The following is a 19610-nucleotide window of genomic DNA, read 5'->3' on the forward strand; positions in this document are numbered from 1 at the left end:
GTTTGCATATGTATATGAAGGGCCCGCTGCCTGGCGGCTGCACCGAGCTCCACCCGCATATGCGGTGGGCCCTTCTCAACGTCACAGGTTGAGGTGGGCCTCGCCCTGCAGGATTTTACTGACCCCCCCCCCCCCCCCCCCCGACCCCCCCGTGCCATGACTGGTCCTAAGTTTAAGTTTAATAATTTTCAACTTTTCTTCTTTAAACCTAAGAATGCCTGTTTTTGCTGGTTTCTTTGCCTTATAATTGGAAAGCGGTAAAAAAGGATTCACCAAGGGGCAGCCGAAAACACAGTGTGTTTAAAATTGATCCCTGTTATGGTAAGACCAGGTGAAGGCTGAGAGGGAACCCTAAACACCTTTCTCACCTGGTCGTAACAATATTAACACTTAAACTGCTGGAAGGTCAAAGAAAGTTCCTATCTTCTTGGATCAACTAGATTGTTTCTTTATTCCTGGATTGTCACACTGAAAATAACACCATTATTATGATAATATAGTCACTACATATCAGATGTAACTTTATTTACTGTAATATATGGATATGGTAGCAATAGTGGGTATGCTATTGGTCTAGTAATTCAAAAGCCTAGATCAATAATCGAAACAACATGAGTTACAAATCTACCATGGCAGTTTGAAAACTTGAATTCTGTATAAACAATCTGGAAATATAAAAATGGTAGGAGGAAAAAGTGACCATGAAGCTGTTGGATTGTCATAAAAATCCAACTGGCTCACTAATGTCCTTTAGGGAAGGAAACCTGCCATCCTTACCCGGTCTTGCCACCTTCTCAGGGCCACTAGACATGGGCAATAGATGCTGGCCTTGCCAGCAATACTCACATTCTGAGAATGTATATTAATAAGGAAAAACAACTAAAATAAACACCAGGAAGATACTAAAACAAAAGCAAAATACTGTGGATGCTGGAAATCTGAAAAAAAACAGAAAACGTTGGAAATGCTCAGCAGATCTGGCAGCAACTGTGGAGAAAGAAACAGTATTAATGTTTCCGGTCTGTGACATTTCATCAGAACAGTCATAGACCTGAATGGTTCAGATGAAAAGTCACAGACCTGAAACATTAAGATTGTTTCTCGCTCCACAGATGCTGCCAGACCTGTGAGTACTTCCAGCACTTTTTGTTTTTAACCAAGAAGATAATAATTTTGCTCACTCTGATATTACTATTTTTCCTACTATTCCCACATCTTTACTACTTCCCATCTGTTTTAATTTTCAGGTTATATTTTTCTAGCTAATCTAACCTATTCAACTTTCTCTAATCTCTTCCCATGGAGATGAGTGGAAATTTGGAGGAGCTGGGTTTTCATTAGTGTAAACAGGCCTCAAAGACCAGCCAACTGAATGGAAGGCCACTTGGAAAACTGATGTGGTGAATCGACGAATAGGTTAAACCAGGAAGAGGTCTGCAAAATGAATATACTCATCAGTCACTTGCAATGCTTTTTCATAGTCAGCTCCTGGTATGGGCAGGCAGAATAAAATTGAGCAGTTTGAAAGCTGCAAGTACATTTGGTCCTAGGAGGGTAGATTTTCTGAGTCCTCGCATATGTGATGCATTAGAAAACTGCATGTCTGCTGTCTATAATTTTCAGATGTGCATTTGAGGCGTGTGAGGTACCTCACAGTGTGCAAGGACTTAGAAAATCTTCCCATGAGGATTCATGGTTTTCCCAAGAGTCTGTGATCTAAACTAAGGTAACATTGCATTAACTTTGTATTAGGATTAAGCTTCTGGATTTCTTTTTAACAGAAATACCTCTAAATCCATCGCTGGATACTTTCTGCCTTTGCTTTTCCCCAAGCACTTTGTCTTCCCTCCTTCAAGCAACTGGCACCAGAAGCCCTTTTGTGGATCAAACCTGAAATTCATAAGACAATCTCTCAGCCATTTGCTACTAATATTAGCTACATTTATAGAACCCCTGCAGGAATTATTTTTACACATTCTAATGAGAAAAATGCAAATACATCTACTTCAACACAATAGGCAAATGCATCAAATCCCCATTTGCAGTATGTTATCACTCCATATTACATACTCATATTTCATACTTATCTTACCAATAACGGGAAGAAAATATCTGACAAAATCAGTTTAGAAAATGCTTTATCCATAAAGTGTATTTAGCTGTTTAAAAGGAAACAAAGTTCAGTTTAATGGGTTTAATCTCCAGACTTTCTATTGGATTACTACTGCTGTATCACAAGAATTGAAGATATGCAGTTTTCATTCAGGATAAGTTAATAAGCAAATATTGAAATGGCAGCAAAATGATGAATCTTCCAGAAGTGAAACTATAGTTGTAAACATCAACAGCACTTTATGAATCAGCCCTCTCCATGGACCTTGTTCTTGTTGCAATGCTTCTGTCATAAATCACTACTGATCATTAATTTGAGTTTTTCAATACATTTTCCTCCCTTCACAATTTGACCTTCAAAGTTTCTTATTTCCTTTTCAAATTTGTAGACAATTATAGCAACAGCTGATTATAATTTATTTTATATTACTTACATAACAAAATAACAGTGCAATTATTACATTACAACAGGAGTGTTCAAGGTTTGTACCTTTGTGTGACACTTATACCATGAAGCCTCTAGGACCAGATATATGCTGTAATTTTCCTTGCTGCTGCAATTGCTGACATTACGTTGGGAGGGTGGACTTGTGTCCATTTAACTGCTCTACCACTGGCCCTATCAAATTTCCTGAAGTCAACCTTTTTTGGAGCGATATTTCTTGCTGATGTGCCTGTGACGCAAACAGCAACATTTGCCAAAAGAATAGAGTACAGTGATTTCACCATAGTATATTGTACTCACTGGGCTGGACCATTTAATTTTGAATGTTTTCTGCCAATGCTGAATGCTAGTATTACTAGTGTCAAGCATTGCTAACCTGGTTATGAGAGAAAATGCAACCCACGATGTCAATATGTCATTGTTGCTTTATTTGAATATGTTGGCCAGTTTTGGAGCAGCCAATTCCAACATCTGACGTCACGTCTAGTGGAACATCCTAGAAGTGTCCAGTGCAAGCAGGGAGCCGGTGTAATGGCCAACTGACCGATTTTCCACTCCTGTCTGACGACTGCTCAAAGTAGAGCAATTATTCTTCATAAATTCTTGCCTATAAAGCTGAAATCAATGGTCCTATTAAGTCAGTCTCCTTTAGACAAACATTTGGTCGGCTTGGATGTACCACGGATCCCTGTTTCCATTGGCTAACAGCCAGTGGGGTCTGAAGACTATGTGGCAAGCATTACACTGCAATTAGCAGCTTGAGGAACTTAGCTGGTCTCATGGCTGCATGAGCATCACTTAGACGGAGCAGTAGTTGACATGTGCACCCTTCAAGCAAGCACTTTCATTAATCAGAAATGGAGAACTAAACCAGATTCTGTAAACTAGTCTCCATGTGTGAAATATAAGTCCTGATCTTTCAATGTTAGCAAAGCCAAGGCTCTATCTGCCTGTGGTGAGGGCAAACCTGTACTAGAAGCAAGGAAGGCTGATTTTGCCAAACTTTACAAGGCTAGCCATTTATTTTCCATTTTAATATACTCCTTGTGCATGAAACATCGTTGAAAGGAACCTGGCCAGCAAATGAGTGGGGCATGTGTGTGGTGGAGGGAGGAAACAGAAATCTGGCAAGTTGTACATCATTGAAGACAATAGGAATTTTTGTTATACTAACAGTTCTGCTTTCTGGATAAGAACTGCTACCAACTACATGAATCAAAAATTGTCTGGAAGTGGGAATACAGGGAAAATTTTCCAGTGACTTCCAAGGAAGGTCTGCAGGAAGGTCTGTGGATTCAAGGAAGGCAGCTCCTGAAATACAGAGTGATTTAAACAAAATTTGAGTGGTTCAAACAATAGCTGATTAAAATTAATGCAGACAAGTGTAAAATGCTGTACATAGGAAGACAAATGGGTCACAGATGTACTTCATGACTGTTGTTGAAACAGCTAAAAATGATGCTGAATGAGACTCAATGCTCAACATGTACAGTCAATGCAGACAGCAACTGGACTGTAGGAGAATCAAGGGATATGGGGATTGGGCAAGAAAGTGGATTTGAGGTTAAAGATCAGTCATGACGATATTGATGAGGGGAGCAGGCGCAAGGGGCTGCATGACCTCCTCCTGCTCCAATTTCTTATGTTTCGTATATCAATCAAAAAATCAATTAGAATGTTGAACTACATAGACAAGTCAGAGGAAGATGTGATCAAACTGTGTGGTGCTTGGATCAGAATGCACCTTGACTACAATGTCCAAGTCTGGTCGCCAAGAAATGAGTGAGATATTGAACCACTGACATCAGCGCAGAGAAGAAACCACAAGGCCAATCTCTTGTGTCTGAATTCTGAGGAAAGACTGGAGAGATATGGCCTTGGAAATTTGGCTGTGCAGCTCCCATTTTTCAGATGCTAAACATCTCCTAAGCACCTAATATGGCAGGCAGGACGTGCACATTCATTACAAGCTGGAAATGCATCTCTCTCCATACTGGTGTATGCCAGAAAATTGGCATCCATGGCAATGGTTCCTCATTTTCTTTTAAATTCACTTGCGGGATACGGGCATCGCTGGCTAGGCCAGCCATTATTGCCCATCCCTAATTGCCATTGAGAAGTTGGTGGTGAGCTGCCTTCTTGAACTGCTGCATTCCTTGGGGTGTAGGTACACCAACAGTGCTATTAGGAAGGGTATTCCAGGATTTTGACCCTGTGACAGTGGAGAAACGATGATATAGTTCCAAGTCAGGATGGTGTGTGCTGGAGGGGAACTTGCAGTTGGGGTGGTGTTCCCATGTATCGGCTACCTTTGTCCTTCTAGGTGGTAGAGGTCACGGGTTTGGAAAGTGCTGTCGAAGGAGCCTTGGTGAGTTGCTGCAGTGCATCTTGTAGATGTTACAGACTGCTGGCACTGTGCATCGGTAGTGAAGAATGTTGAAGGTGCTAGATGGGGTGCCAATCAAGTGGGATGATTTGTCCTAGATGGTGTCGAGCTTCTTGAGTGTTGTTGGAGCTGAACCCATCCAGGCAAGTGGACTGCACTGCTTCTCCTACTGAGAGAGTGCTTAGATGTAGCACTAGGAAGTTGAGGCTCATCTTGAAGAATCATCAAGGGGAAATGCAGCAGTAGCCATTACAGGATCTCCATTTTATAAGTATAACATAATAAAGTTTGCGCGCATTATTTCTCCTTCACAAGGACAGTTTTTGACAGGAAGGGTCACGAAACGTATCAATCAATATTAGGGTAGTGTAAGATGGCAATTAAGTTAACATAAGAAATAAACAGTCTGTTAATGCTGTGGTAACCTTTCCAGCCAGGGAAAGAGCTGTCCTTGCAGTGAAAGTTGTCTGCAGGTCTTCCTGGAGCAAAAGGTGCAGCTCAGCGTCAGTCTTTCTAGTGAAGTGAAGCTAGTAAACATAGGGGTCCTTTAACACACTCAGTTAGGAACGTTGGAGTCTTCAAATACAGATCCTGCAGTACAAATGCATTTGGTCATCATACCTCAGCACACTTCTATTTTGTGTACTTAGAGTCATAGGGAGATACAGCAATGAAACAGGCCCTTCAGACCACCGAGTCTGTGCCGACCAACAACTATCCGTTTATACCAATCCTACATTAATCCCATATTCCCTACCACATCCCCACCATTCTCCTAGGGGCAATTTACAATGGCCAATTTACCTCCCAAGTCTTTGGCTGTGGGAGGAAACCGGAACACCCAGTGAAAACCCACATGGTCACAGGGAGAACTTGCAAACTCCGCACAGGCAGTACCCAGAACTGAACCCGGGTCGCTGGAGCTGTGAGGCTGCAGTGCTAACCACTGCGCCACCCCTACTTCACAGTCAAGTCTTCATCACCTAAAACCTGGTAATTCCCCAAACGGAAATCCCACCCTCCCCAATTTGTTGCTGCAACTTCAATTACAAAATGACAAGTAACTGTGCCAGAGCAACTTCTTGTCAAAAAAAAAGGTCTTATGCTGCAGCAGAAACCATTGCAGAGTAACAAAAGGTAACTCAAGGTCAACGTTTTCTCAGAAAACAAACTGACCTAAGTTTGAATCTTTGCTATGAAAACTTGGCTTTAAGAATCAAATTTCAACAAGCCAGACCAGTGGATTAGTCATGTAATTATTTTTTATGGGGGAGGTGCTAGTTGTGTAGGGGTTTCTTTTTTTCATTCATGCATGGGATGTGGGCATCGCTGGCCAGGCCAGCATATATTGCTCATCCCTAATTGCCCTTGAGAAGGTGGTGGCGAGCTGCCTTCTTGAACCTCTGCAGTCCATGTGGGGTAGGTACACCCACAGTGCTGTTAGGAAGGGAGTTCCAGGATTTTGACCCAGCGACGGTGAAGGAACGGCGACATAGTTCCAAGTCAGGATGATGTGTGACTTGGAGGGGAACTTGCAGGTAGCATTTGCTGCCCTTGTCCTTCTAGTTGGTAGAGGTTGCGGGTTTGGAAGGTGCTGTCTAAGGAGCCTTGGTGCATTGCTGCAGTGCATCTTGCAGATGGTACACACTGCTGCCACTGTGCGTCGGTGCTGGAGGGAGTGAATGTTTGTAGATGCGGTGCCAATCAAGCGGGCTGCTTTGTCCTGGATGGTGTCGAGCTTCTTGAGTGTTGTTGGAGCTGCACCCATTCAGGAAAGTGGAGAGTATTCCATCACACTCCTGACTTGTGCCTTGTAGATGGTGGACAGGCTTTGGGGAGTCAGGAGGTGAGTGACTTGCCGCAGGATTCCTAGCCTCTGACCTGCTCTTGTAGTCACGGTATTTATATGGCTACTCCAGTTCAGTTTCTGGTCAATGGTAGCCCCTAGGAGGTTGATAGTGGGGGATTCAGCGATGGTAATGCCATTTGCTGCAAAATGCAGTGCACAGAGAATTCGGTACACGGGTCTGCACCCCGATGTTAAAACCCATGTTCATTGTTGACGAGGCAGTGCAGTGCTGTGCAAAATCGGAACTACAATATAAATATAACATTTAATCACTAAAGTTGTGTACATATATATAAACTTACGTGAGGGCCTGAGAATAGTTGTAGTACTGGGAAACTCCAAGGAATTTCTGTACACCATCCATTACTGCAGCAGGGTCAGTCCTCAGCTTGTGCCCATCTATAATGTGTAACTAAAACCAGTTTCAGTCAGATAACATTACTGGACAATAAATCATGAAAGTACAAAAACAAGTTCAAAGTAAGAATATAAATAAAATATAACTATCCACATCTGTTTAGCTGTAATTTGGCAGCATACTGATTTGGATGACTGTTTCACACTCGTGATGAGAGGGAAATTAAACAGTCTAGTTAAGACATGAGCTGCTTTGCTATCTTAGGTTAGATTTCCCCTTGGCAGGCAGCAGTAAATTTACTGCCACTGATTTGACGAAAAAATCAGCTGCTCTCAATTCCAGCACTTTTCCCAGACGGCCAGGAATAGCTAAATTAAATTTGTTAATTCCTGACGAGCAGCTATTATTTGATGTTGCAACTGTGTGTGGGCTGGCAATAAATAGTCCTGGCTGACCAAAAGCTATAATTATTACTGGTGTAATGTTTTAATTTCTTCACAATAATTAGCTAAAAGGAGCCGAAAGCTATTCAAGTGGCAATTGCATTGTTTCTTTGCCAAGTATCAAGTTATATTGCATGTTTTCCATTGATGTAAAACAGGTTTTACTTCCCAATGCAAAAATTGCAATCTAATCACAGCCAAACCTGGTGGCAAAAGTCAAGTGAGAGAAGATATATTAACTGGGATAGCTTTAGTGTGAAAAGAATAGAGGGAGTAGAATTCTTAAGGTGCATTCAGGGGAACTTTTTTGGTCAGTATGAAGCAAGTCCAACAAAAGAGGGTATGGTTCTGGTCCTGGTTTTTAGGTAATGAAGCTGGGCAAGTGGAAGGTGTGGCAGTGGCAGAGTATTTCAGTGGTAGTGATCATAATTCAGTCAATTTTAACATAATTATCGAAACAGATAGAGATAGGAGTTAAAGTTCTAAATTGGGTAAGGCCAATTTCATAAGCTGAAAAGTGATTTAGCGAAAATGGACTCGAAACAGCTACTTGAAGCTAAATCAGTGTCAGAGCAGTGGGAGGAAAAGGGGAAATTCAGAGAGCTCAAAGTAAACATATTCCCACTGAAAAAGGGTGTGATGGCCAAATCTAGAGCCCCCTGGATGTCAAGGAGCATACAGAGTATGATGAGGCAGAAAAGGAAAGCTTATGTCAGACACCATGAACTCAATACTGCAGAAAGCCGAGAGGTGTATAGAAAGTGGAGGTGTGAAATCGAAAAGGAAATTATGAAAGCAAAGAGAAGGCATGAAAGAATATTGTCAAGCAAAATCAGGAGAACCCAAAGATGTTTTATCGATACATTAAGAGTAAGAATATAACTAAGGAGAGAGTAGGGCCCATAAAAGACCAAAAAGGTAACTTATGTGTGGAGGTGGAAGATGTGGGTATGGATTTTAATGAACTCTTTGCATCTGTTTTCACAAAATATGGGGATGATGCAGACATTGTAGTTAAGGAGGAGGAGCGTGAAGTATTGGATGTGATAAACATAGGGAGAGAGAAAGTATTGAGGGAATTAGCATCCTTGAAAGTGGATAAATCACCAGGGTCAGATGAATTGCACCCCAGGCTGTTAAAAGAAGACAGGGGGGAAATAGCGGAAGGTCATTTTCCAGTCCTCACTGGATACAGGTGTGGTGCCGGAGGTTTGGAGGTCTGCTAACATTGTACCTTTGTTTAAAAAGGGAGTGAGGGATAGACCGAATAATTACATTCCCGTCAGTATAAACTCAGTCGTGGGCAAATTATTGGAATCAATTCTGAGAGACAGGATAAACTGTCACTTAGAAAGGCATGGATTAATCAAGGATAGTCAGCATAGATTTGTTACGGGAAGATTGTGTTTGACTAACCTGAATGAATTTTTTGAGGAAGTAACAAGGAGGATTGATGACAGTAATGCAGTTGATGTGTTCTACATGGATTTTAGCAAAGCTTTTGACAAGGTCCCACATGACAGACTAGTTCAAAAAGTAAAAGCCCATGAGATCCAGGGCAATGTAGCATGCTGGATACAAAATTGGCTCAGTAGCAGGAAATAAAGAGTGTTTTTGCGACAGGAAGGCTGTTTCCAGAGGGGTTCCACAGGGCTCAGTAGTAAGTCCATTGCTTTTTGTGGTATATATTAATGATTTGGATGTAAATGTAGGGGGAATGATCTAGAAGTTTGCAGACGACTCAAAAATTGGCCACGTGGTTGATAGCGAGGAGGATGGCTGTCAATTGCAGGAAGATATCAATGGACTGGGCAGGTGGGCAGAAAAGTGGCAAATGGAATTTAACCCAGAGAAGTGTGAGGTGATATATTTGGAGAGGTCAAACAAGACAAAGGAATACACAATAAAAGGGAGGCTACTGAGAGGTGTAGAGAAAATAGGGACTTTAGAGTGTATGTCAACAGATCCCTGATGGTAGCAGGACAGGTCGATAAGGTGGTTACTGAGGCCTCGCTGCCACCGGTAAAATGTGGCAGAACCTTTTTGGCATGGGGGTCGTGGTGGGCCTCTGCCAGAAGAATTTTCCGGGTTCCCCCCCTCCCCCCAGCCACGACCCCTGACGTCGGAGGGCAAGTAAAGTTCAGCCCTATGCAAGTAGGGCGGTTATGCTGGAACTCTATAAAACATTAGTCAGGCCACAACTTGTGCACTGTGTGCAGTTCTGGAAAGGATGTAATTACACTAGAGATGGCACAGAGGAGATTTACGAGGATGTTGCAAGAACTGGAAAATAGCAGCTATGAGGAAAGATTGGATAGGCTGGGGTTGTTCTCCTTGGGATCAGAGGAAGCTGAGGGGAGAATATTTTGAGATGTACAAAATTGTGAGGGGCCTGGATAGAGTGGATGGGAAGGACCTATTTACCTTAGCAGAGAGGTCAGTGACTAGGGCGCAAAGATTTAAAGTGATTGGGAGAAGGATTAGAGGGTAGATGAGGAAAAGGTTTTTCACCCAGAGGGTGGTGCAGGTCCGGAACTCACTGCCTGACAGGGTGATAGAGGCAGAAAATCTCACCTCATTTAAAAGGTGCTTGGAAGTGCACCTGAAGTGCCGTAACCTGCAGGGCTATGGACCAAGTGCTGGAAAGCGGGATTAAGCTGGGTGGCTCATTTTTTTCCAGCCGCTGCAGACACAATGGGCCAAGTGGCCTGTTTCTGTGCCATAAACTTTCTATGATTCTACGATGCTGCCATGACACTTCATACTAGGTGCAGTGCAATTGTAACTGGGGTGGGAGGTAAACCTTTTCAAATTCTACAATCAGAAGTTAAAAAAGACCAAGGGCATCCACTGGATCAACTTTAATTTTTTTTAAAACTTCAAGTCAGCTCTTTTTTGACACCAGAAAGATCACAAGTTGTGAGCAAAGCTCCACCTGGGCACACGTGGCCAGAGTTCTGATTTCCTTGATTTGAGAGCGGTGCAAGTATGTAAATGCAAGTTTGCTTGGTGTCAAGAAAACGTTATGTGCCAAATGGGAAATATTAATTTCATCAGTTGGAAACTAACATTAGACTTTTAATGGGAAAAAAATCCTACAGTAACTTTTATAAAACTAACAGCTAAGATGGCCACTGCAATTTACTTCTGAAATACCAAGAGATTGAACTAGAGACAGAAAGTCTAACAAGAAGCTCAGCCAGGACAATGGCTTGCTATAAGTGACTGAATTACCTAAAATGGCTTTATTAGCATGGTAGTCAAGGCCATAGCCACACATTGACTTTGAAACAGCCAACCCCCTCCAAGTTTGAATAGGCATCCTGGGCATGTAGAACCTTGAATTTCATTAGAAGATTCCAGAAAAACTTCATTCGAAACAAAGGGGATTGAGAAGAACCATGTGACCGCCTGATCATCTCTGAAGAAACTAGAAGTTTTGTTACACAGACAGAAGACATGCAATAACAGAGTGTGCAGTAGCAGAAAGCTGTGTGCTTCCCTTTCTCTCTCCCCAGAAAACATCAAGTTTGAAAACCGTCTGCGACTCGGGGATCCTCCAAGCCTACAGACTGCTACAACCAACAACCAGGGGAAGAGAGCCAACTACAGATTCTGCCTTCAGGAAAATCCTGAGCAAAGCAAACCAGCCAAAATACACTTTGACCAACCAAGAACTTCAAGAATACAGCTTCAGCTGAGGACTACTGGATCACCCACTTTACAGACTGTATTTAAGCTCCATTTATTCTGGACTTTAATCCAACCACCAAACCTATTTTCCCTCCTGTAATCTATTTGGGTGCGTGTGATTCTCTTGTGAATATGTGCGTGAAATTGTAGCATATTTTTAACTCGGGTTATAGTGTTAAGTATAATAAACTTACCCCTTTTTGTTTAAATTCAAGAAAACCTGTCCGACTGGTTCTTTCACGATCACAGTAAAGGAAAAAGGTAAAACACTCACAGAGGTAGTAAGCACATCCACTGTTGAAAAGGAATAAACCCTGTTGCGGTCACATAAGAGGAAGGGGCAAGAGGGGAACCTGAGACCCCTCTTCACCTGGACGTAACATTGGCCTTCTTTTGCAGCAACTATCAAAATCATACAGGTGTAAAATTCATACCTGGTATGTAACTGTGCCATAAAAAGAGCAAATTCTCCATGTACAGAGAGAGGTATAAGATCAATATCAAATTTGTCCTAACTCTCGTAGTACAGACAAAGGAAAGGATCAAGTGGTGTGGTATTGTGAAGGCTGATTGCTCCTTTGTAAATAGACTGAACTTCTTTCTCAATCCTCACAGGTAACTTCTCCAGTAGCACGTATAAGCGAAACAGAATTTCTAGTAAGTAGCTCTCAAATCAGGATGAATGCAAGTGACTCTCAGGTAAGTCCTGGGAGAAGTGGGCGGAGTGGCAATGGGGGAGGTGCTGATTGTGAGTACTGTAGAGTCGGAGATGCACCCCTGCACCACCTGGCTCCACAGAAATTTTTTTTTCAAATTTTTTTAAAGGCCTTTTGGAGGCGCTTGTTTCTTAGGCAACAATGGCCCACAGTGCCTGCTTGACTCACTGTAAACCAATTTGGTAGATGGGGCCTCAAACAACCTCTCTCCCCCCCAATTGGATAGTGGGTGCTCTTTCCCTCCCAATTGCCATGGACTGTCCGCAAGTGTTGTCAGCTGCGGCCTCCTGCTGCTGGTGTTCCCTCCCACTTGCAGGCCAGCCTGTCAATGTGGCCAGCTGCTGGGTCTTGCTGCCAAGTTTGGCAGGAATTCTGCATCCCAAGTCATGCTGGTTGCTTCTTCAGTTTTCAGCCTCACTGCAACTTCCCTTCCTTCCCGTAAATATTGGGCCGAAAGACCCCACAAGAGAGTAAAGAAGTCTCAGTACTTGTTCTAATTCTAGAAGTATTACACGGAGGGTGCACAGGAAATCTACTGCAGATTCCTTACATAGGTGAAGACAGTGGTAATGCAAGTAATCAATTATTTGACTTTCAAGCAGAAAGTCATGTGTTTGGGTTCGAGGGCTACCTGGCACTTAAACATGTACACTTCCCATTGGTTCTCAGCAGTGGTCCGAGTTACACCGCCACCACGGAGGCTGGGAAAATGGTAGGGATAGGGAAGAATGATCATCATTCAGTCTATTTCCAATCACACTTTGCCCTTAAGTAAACATGGTGCAGTATGGAAGGCCAAGATATACACTTCTTAACTGTTCCTTCCTTCCTGAATGCCAGGATATAAGATAGCCCAAAGAGACTGAAAAAATATAGAGCTGAATAAAACATTACTGGAATAAAAATGACATATCACATGCAATTAAAACAGATGCTTTTTGCCTGTTTAAATGCTCACCTGACTACTAGGGTAGTATGTTAGCCACCTTTCAATATGAGCTGCATACCAGCCAGGCACCAGACACCGATTATGAAGGGCCCGAAGCTCGGGAACAGCCCACCGACCTGCCGTGATCACCTCATAAAAACTATACTGAAGAGCAGCAGGATCTTCATGGGCTCGCTGGTGCTGTGGACAAAAGAAAAAATGAAAAATACAAAGACGATCCCGTAACTTTAGTTAAAGAGAGGATGTTAAACATAAGCCTAAGCAAGAAGAATGGCTGAGGTTACCTGGTACCAGGAGTAAGCCCGATCTGAAGGGTTGATGAGAATGGTGATTATTTTCACCTTTGGCAAGAGGGCCGCAGCTCGCTTTGGAGCATCCTCGGAGTGAAAGTAGTTTGCACTTTTCTCAAACAAAAAGTCTGTGGTCACATTGGAAGGGATAGGAAAAAAATTCATGTACCTATTAAAATACAACAGGAAAGGTATATTTTCATTATTTTCAACACATAATCCAGAAGGTGCAACACAGCAAACTCGAACTGCAATGTTTTGTGCCTGAAATAATTAACACGATGAGTTTCTTATCTCTGCTCTGCCAAGGTTATCAGCTGAACTACCCACAAATCATCATATCCAGGTAATGTTGTATAAAATTGGAATGGCAGGGGAAGTATGAAAATAAAAATGTCTATGTATCTTAAGTTTTGGGCACAATATGATGGTTCTTGAATGGACCGATGTTTTTCCAGCCAGTTGAAGAACTAACATTTAAAATGACTTCTGTCAATTGGGATTCTGATTTCAAATGATTGAGAATTTGGTGTAAAAGCTTGGTAACTGACAGTGAGAGATGAGCTCATAGTATCCAGAGACTGAATTCCAAAGAGGCGTAAAGTAAGGATGGCATTCTAGGTAGGAAAGATATAAGGAGCTGTTTGCTCAATACATGAGTGACTGTATGAATGGTAAAGAATTGAATCTCCTTGGAAATATAGGCACAGTGCCAGGGTTTCTCAGCTGAAGGTGCAATGTAAGCAAAGGAACTTCGAGTGGGACCTAGACAGCCAGTTCCTGATGGAGGGCTGAAGTAAGTGGAAACTCCATCAGTCCCAAATATATCCTACGATATCAGAAGAGATGGAGCCAAGAGAAGGAGTGTCTCACACTGCAAATGTCCTCATCTCTGGACTTAATCCCTGGTTTATCACTGGGGGTCCTCCTGTTCTGATATTTGGGCACACTTTGATTTAGGTGGCCAGAGCTCCTGCATTAATTAATATCTGTAACTAGGGGTCAAATGACCTTATCAGGTTCCCAACATCATTTTCATCTCTACCCGCATAGCTACTGTCAGTTTCTCACCCTGCCCATAAACCTTGAGTTGGAATACAGCCTTTTCCCGCAGTATCAAAAGGATCCTTAGTTGCAGTTAGGGAAAGCTGGAAACAGGACTGAAGCTCATTTTTACTGCAGCTGCTTGTGTGCTTCCAGCCTTAAAGGCTGCCATGTGTGCTGCAAATAATTCCCTGGTGGAAAACTGCTGTTCCTTCTCACACCCATGCTCCTCATTAGGCTGCTGCTGCAGATTAATGAAATTCAGCTGCCCTGTTCTTTTCCCCATCTTCCCAATTGCCGAATTTCCTATAAAGGAACATGATCAGCACTGGTATCTATTCAACGTAAGTGAGGCTAGCCATGAAAATTAATCAGGCTTCCTACCGACCTCATTGAGCAGTAGAGAGGACATCACTGAAGTCAATGCAAAGTGATGGAAGGGGTCGTCGACAGTGCTATCAAGCGGCACTTGCTCAACAATAACCTGCTCACTGATGCTCAGTTTGGGTTCTGCCAGGGCCACTCAGCTCCTGATCTCACTACAGCCATGGTCCAAACATGGACATAAGAGCTGAACTCCAGAAGTGAGGTGAGAGTGACTGCCCTTGACATCAAGGCAGCATTTGACTGAGTATGGCATCAAGGAGCCGTAGCAAAATTGGAGTCAGTGGGAATCAAGGGAAAAAATTTCCGCTGGTTGGAGTCATACCTAGCGCAAAGTTGATGGTTATAGTTGTTGGAGGTCAATCATCTCAGTCCCAGGACATCACTGCAGAAGTTCCTTAGGGTAGTATCCGAGGCCCAATCATCTTCATTGTTTTATCAATGGCCTTCCCTCCATCATAAGGTCAGAAGTGGGGATGTTCGCCATTGATTGCACAATGCCCAGCACCATTTGTGACTCCTCAGATACTGAAGCAGCCCATGTTCATATGCAGCAAGACCTAGACAACACCCAGGCTTGGGCTGATAAATGGCAAGTAACATTCATGCCACACCAGTGCCAGGCAATGACCATCTCAAACAAGAGAGAATCTAACCATAAAATCAAGGGATATGGGGAGCGGACAGGAAAGTGGAATTGAAGCCGAAGATCAGCCATGATTGTATTGAATGGCGGAGCAGGCTCGATGAGCCATATGGTCTACTTCGGCTCGAATTTCTTGTGTTCTTGAGTAACCATCTCCCCTTGATGTTCAATGGCATTACCATTGCTGAAACCCTCACCATCAACATCCTGGGGGTCACCATTGACCAGAAACTGAAATGGACCAGCCACATAAATACTGTGGCTACAAGAGCAGGTAGAGGGCTGTGAATTCTGTGGCAAGTAACTCACCTCCTGTCTCCCCAATGCCTGTCTACCATCTACAAGGTACAAGTCAGGAGTGTGATGGATACTCTCCACTTGCCTGGATGAACGCAGCTCCAACATCATTCAAGAAGCTTGACACCATCCAGGACAAATTAGCCCGCTTGATTAACACCCCATCCACCACCTTCAACATTCACTCCCACCATCACCGACGCACAGTGGCGGCAGTGTGTACCATCTACAAGATGCATTGCAGCAACTCACCAAGGCTCCTTCGACAGCACCTTTCAAACCCTGACCTCTACTACCTATAAGGACAAGGGCAGCAGATGCATGGGAACACCACCACCTGCAAGTTCCCCTCCAAGACACACACACATCCTGACTTGGAACTGCACTGTTGTTCCTTCACTGTCACTGGGTCAAAATTCTGGTACTCCTTTCCTAACAGCACTGTGGGTGTACCTACACTTCAAGGACATCAGTGGTTCAAGAAGGAAGCTCACCACCAACTTCTCAAGGGCATTTGGGGATGGGCAATAAATGCTGGCTTAACCAGAGACGTCCACATCTCCTGAATGAATAAAGAAAAATGAAAATCAGGAGAGATGTAAAATTGGCTGCCAATTCACTATTGTCCATTTTACACTATTGTCCTGTTATGACCAGGTGAGAAAGAGGTCTCGGGTTCCCTTTCAGCCTGGTCTTACTGTAACAGTGTATAATTTTTAAACACACAGCTGGAATTTTACGCTGCCCCAACGGGTCGGATGGTAGCGTGGGGGCGGCGTAAAATTCAGCGGCAGGCTCCAGGAGGCCTACCCGTCCCGCTTCTGCCTCAGGATGGGTTTACGGCGGTCAGACGGGTGGGGGGCGAGGGGTGGGAAATGGCCTGCCCACCCGAGGCCAATCAAGGCCCTTAAGTGGCCACTTAAGGGCCATTTTACATGCCATGGCATTTTACCCATGGCAGGCAGGTGTGCTGGGGACGTGAAAGGCCGCCCAGCGGTAGCTGCCAGCCTTTCCATGCTCTGGTGTGGGGGTCATGGTAGTCGGGCACAGGTTGCCCGCTTGAGGGTCACCCCCGACTCCCAAACCACCCCCGGGACCCAAGACACCCCCTTCCCCCAAACGACCATTCCAGCCTCACCAGGGAAGGGCCGATCCCCCTGGTGAGGCATGCCCCTACTTACCTTCCTTCTTCGATCCATGGCATCAGCTGGGCTGCAATCCCAGCAGTGTCCACCACTCCCGGTGGAGCTGCTGGGACGAAGAGCTGCCGGCCCGCTGATTGGCCAGCAGCTCACTGAGGCGGGACCTCCTTCCTCAAGTGGGTGGAAGTCCCATCTCGGGACAATTAAAGCATGGGGACCCATAAAATGTGGAATGGATCCCCGGGCTAGGCGGAAGCAGGTTCACCACCGACTTTTATGTCGGAGTCCGGCTCCCGTCCATCCACCGTATAATTCTGGCATTGTGTTTCAGCTCCCCCTTGTTGAATCCTTCTTCACCACTTTCCAATGATAAGGCAAACAAACCAGCACACACACACAGGTTTTCTTAAGTTTAAACAAGAAAGATTGAAATTTTATTAAACTTAAACTTAAAACTCTAATTCAGTCAACGCTTATGGATACACGCTACACCCCATGCCAGCATGCATACGTGATACGCACATGCAAATATAGACAGAGAAAAGCAGCAGAAAAATAAAGGTTTGAGGCACTATCTGAAGAGTTGTTGGTTACGGGTCTTCGAGTTCACTGTATAGTCCTTGATTATAGGTAGTTCTTGCTTTTCGTTGGGGCCCAATATTCTTCTTAAACCTTGTTCGCTGTAGGAGACTTTTCTATCTTGGGATTCATGTGTCTTCAGTGGGTTTCAGTTCCGTGAGAAAGAGATGGGAGCAGACAGGACAGGAGAGATAATTTTCAATCCAGGAGCTAAGAACTTTCTGCCAGTTCAATCTCTGTTTCTACAATTTAAAACTCTCCAAGTTGGCCAGCAGGGTAGTCACGTGACTGGTATAACCACTTCTGGCTTTGTGTATTGTGTGGATCAGGGAATGGTCCTTTGTTTCAAGCAGTGTTTGTTAATATGCAAAAATTTCCTTCCAGCAGGGGCTTGGCAACCCCTTGTATCAGGCCTTCTCTTCTTCCCAGCAACAATTTGAAATTTAATGTCCATGTGGCGAAATTAATATGCCTCATGCTTGGCAGGTGGGGGGCCTGCATGACAGTCCAAAGTCAGTCTTTCAGTTTATATGAATACCCCACCTCAGGAGATGCAGAACTGGTTGAATTTCCATGGAAGTCCTCGTTATTGTCCCTGATAATTTTGGCAGAAGATCCAGGGAAACACGAGAGAAACCCCAGAGAATTGGGTTTGCATCATTCCTCTGAATCTCTGCCAAAGTTATGGCAGATAATCAGGACAACTATACAGGAATATAATTGGTGACTCTCTTTAAGAAATATCTGCTTAAAATTAAGCTATAGAAATAGACTGTCACCAAGTGCTTTGTTGAAACATTCATAAGAGCATAAGAAATCACACACTTAAAAAGTACAATCTACCCAACCATAGAATTTACTATACCTATATTAATCTATTGAGGAAACATTTTGCAAGGTTTTTCGATGACCCCAACAGTAATTAACTGAAAAGCTAGTGTATCTTCCATTCCACATTTGTGTTATTCAACCATGGTCACAGCTGCATAGGAACCATTGTGTTCCATTCACAATTTGATTATCTCTGTCTGTTCTTTTCCCAACAGCCATCAATCCCATTCAAACCAGATATTTTTTCCATTTCTTTTCTAAGGGAGGATTAGTTGACACCGGGCCAATTCATTTTGCTATGAGTCTGTTCCACTACTCTGAAGGGATTTCTTTTACTCACAATATCTAGTCTTATTTGAAGCTTGTTAATTTTGTATGCATCCTCTAGTCTGAGGTCGCAGTCAAGGTTAAGTAGCCTGGATAATTCTTCACTATTTGTGCTTCCCATCATTTTAAAGACCTGCAACATTTCCTCCCCATTAATTTTTCCCCAATGAAAACAAATTTAGTCTGAGTCTCTCCGAATAAATCTGAGTCTCGAGCCCCACCATCACCTTTGTTGCTTTTCTCTCTCACCTCAAAAATGTAGTAATATTATTTTCTAGGTCGGGTGCCCGAAACCACACACAATATTGTAAATACAAGTATCATATTTAGATGTCTTCAATACATTTTAAGGGCATTGAGTCAATTTTGTTTCTGAAGGTTGTGTGGCAAAAAGCAATACCCCAAAATTACATATTTAGAATCATATTTCACTCCCCCATTTTTCGTAAGTTATTTTTGCCTCTCTCATAGATCAAGTTCCTCAATCCTGCAATTCCACTCTGGGAAATTGTGATTGTGCAGTCCATTAGTTTTAATGGATGGAAAATCACGGGTTGCACATCAGACATTTCCTAAGGTGGACTCTCTTTGGAATCACCCTGGCTATTCCAAGACTAACCTCTGGCAATGAGTCTGCACACTAGAGTATTTTGCATTTTACTGGTCAACATTGTACAAGAAAGGACAACTAGGCATTGAAGGCAGTATAACTGACACCTAGTTTAAAGCATATAAGCACTGAAGATAGACTGACGAGTTAGATTATTTACTCTGGAGAAGAGCAGACTTGTGTGAGATATTATTCCAATATTCAAGACTCTTAAGGGAATTTGATGAATTGAAACAGAATGAAATGTTTGATTTGCCACAAACTCTAGGACGAGGGGAGATGGACTCAAGCTTAGAAAAGGGCTGGTGCACAGACAGTTCAGACTTAGCGATTTTACACAGAAGTTGTTTAACACATGGAATGGACTGGCTCAGCTAGGCAGTGGAGGCAGATGGGAGTCATAGATACAGCACAGATGGAAGCCATTTGACCCATTGAGACGATTTTAACATTTGGACGACCAACTGGTGGAGTGTGCTGGCCGATGGCCTTGTACACAAGACAAAGTG

General features: G+C 43.3%; 1 protein-coding gene across 8 annotated transcripts in view; it reads right to left on the reverse strand.

Moving 5' to 3' along the window:
• ndst3 (N-deacetylase/N-sulfotransferase (heparan glucosaminyl) 3) overlaps positions 1-19610 on the reverse strand; it is a 949017-nt gene that overhangs the window by 12530 nt on the left and 916877 nt on the right. For 7 of the 8 annotated variants that reach the window (XM_068039449.1, XM_068039470.1, XM_068039439.1 and 4 more), the window contains 4 exons: positions 13236-13410; positions 12961-13131; positions 7095-7204; positions 1788-1890 (listed from right to left, as the gene is read on the reverse strand). In XM_068039449.1, coding sequence (XP_067895550.1) covers positions 1788-1890; positions 7095-7204; positions 12961-13131; positions 13236-13410 — 559 coding nt within the window. Of the gene's footprint in view, positions 1-1787; positions 1891-5428; positions 5535-7094; positions 7205-12960; positions 13132-13235; positions 13411-19610 lie in introns of those variants that run through there. The other variant, XM_068039496.1, reaches the window with a different exon arrangement.

Source organism: Heterodontus francisci, chromosome 1 (genome assembly GCF_036365525.1).
Source record: "Heterodontus francisci isolate sHetFra1 chromosome 1, sHetFra1.hap1, whole genome shotgun sequence".
Taxonomy (NCBI): Eukaryota; Metazoa; Chordata; class Chondrichthyes; order Heterodontiformes; family Heterodontidae; genus Heterodontus; species Heterodontus francisci.